The sequence below is a fragment of the Nuphar pumila genome, chromosome 10 (genome assembly GCF_984573655.1).
Source record: "Nuphar pumila chromosome 10, dmNupPumi1.hap1.1, whole genome shotgun sequence".
Classification (NCBI taxonomy): Eukaryota; Viridiplantae; Streptophyta; class Magnoliopsida; order Nymphaeales; family Nymphaeaceae; genus Nuphar; species Nuphar pumila.
In genome coordinates, this window is record NC_143258.1 from 110,877,435 (window position 1) to 110,878,592 (window position 1,158).

The 1,158-nt window shown below is 34.1% G+C and overlaps 1 protein-coding gene across 1 annotated transcript; it reads left to right on the forward strand.

The window, feature by feature from the left end:
• Positions 1–280: 280 nt before the first annotated feature.
• Positions 281–652, forward strand: LOC149827904 (uncharacterized). The gene has a single exon (XM_090018592.1). The coding sequence runs from the start codon at positions 281–283 to the stop codon at positions 650–652; it is 372 nt and encodes a 123-aa protein (XP_089874718.1).
• Positions 653–1,158: the final 506 nt, after the last annotated feature.

Here is a 1,158-nt window from a genome sequence, read left to right on the forward strand (position 1 = left end):
TTAGTACGATCTTTCATCCTTAGACGGATGGACAATCTGAGATGACGATCCAGACATTAGAAGATATGTTGTAGGCTTGTGCATTAGACTAGAAAGATTATTTGAGCAAACATTTGAAGTTAGCAAAATTTGCATATAACAATAGCTATCACTAGAGCATAGGTATGGATCCGTATGAGGTATTGTATAGATGACCTTACAGATTACCTATTTGTTGGAGTGAGGTGATTGGTCTGTCGAATCTGTGATAGTGCTACAACATTATACTGATTAGGTATAGATGATTCACAAGAGGCTTTTGACTGCTCAGAGTCGTCAAAAGAGTTATGCAGATACGAAGCGATGTGAGCTTACTTTTGAAGTTGGAGATCATGTATTCGTCAAGGTTTCGCCAACCAAGAGTGTATTTCAGTTCAGCAAAAAAGGAAAGCTTAGACCGAGGTATGTAGGACCATTTATAGTTTTTGAGAAGGTTGGAGGAGTGGCGTACAGACTGGCACTTCCTCCCCAGTTCTCAAATATTCATAATGTGTTTCATATATCTATGTTGAGGAAGTATGTGTCAGACCTGACACATATTATACAGTATGAAGATTTGACAGTGCAGCATGACCTCACAATTGAGGAGCACCCGATAGAGATTCTAGATTGAAGAGATCACGTGTTGCGAACGAAGGTAATCCCCTTGGTGAAAGTGCATTGGAAACACCATAGAATCAAGGAATTCACTTAGGAACTGAAAGAAGCTCTGAAGAAAAAATATCCAAGCTTGTTTAGTGAGTAACCCTAGTTAATTTTGCAGATGACATCTTTTTTAAGGAGGGTAGGATGTAATACCTACGTTTTTTTTATAATTATTAAATTATTATTTATATATTATATTGATGAAATTAGAAATTTATTTGATTTTCAATTTGTGATTGAAATTATAAATTAAATTGAGTCAGTAATTAAAATGGAATTTAATATTGAATTTAATTAAGCATGAAATGGGAATTTAATAATACGTAGGAATTTAAATTCATTTGATAAAAATTTAAGATGGATTTGGGCCCTCATTAGGATGTGGGTTTTACTAATTAAAACAAATGGATGTGGATCTGATATGGTTTACTCTTATTGGATCAGATCTTAATTGGATTTAAAATCCAGTAATGA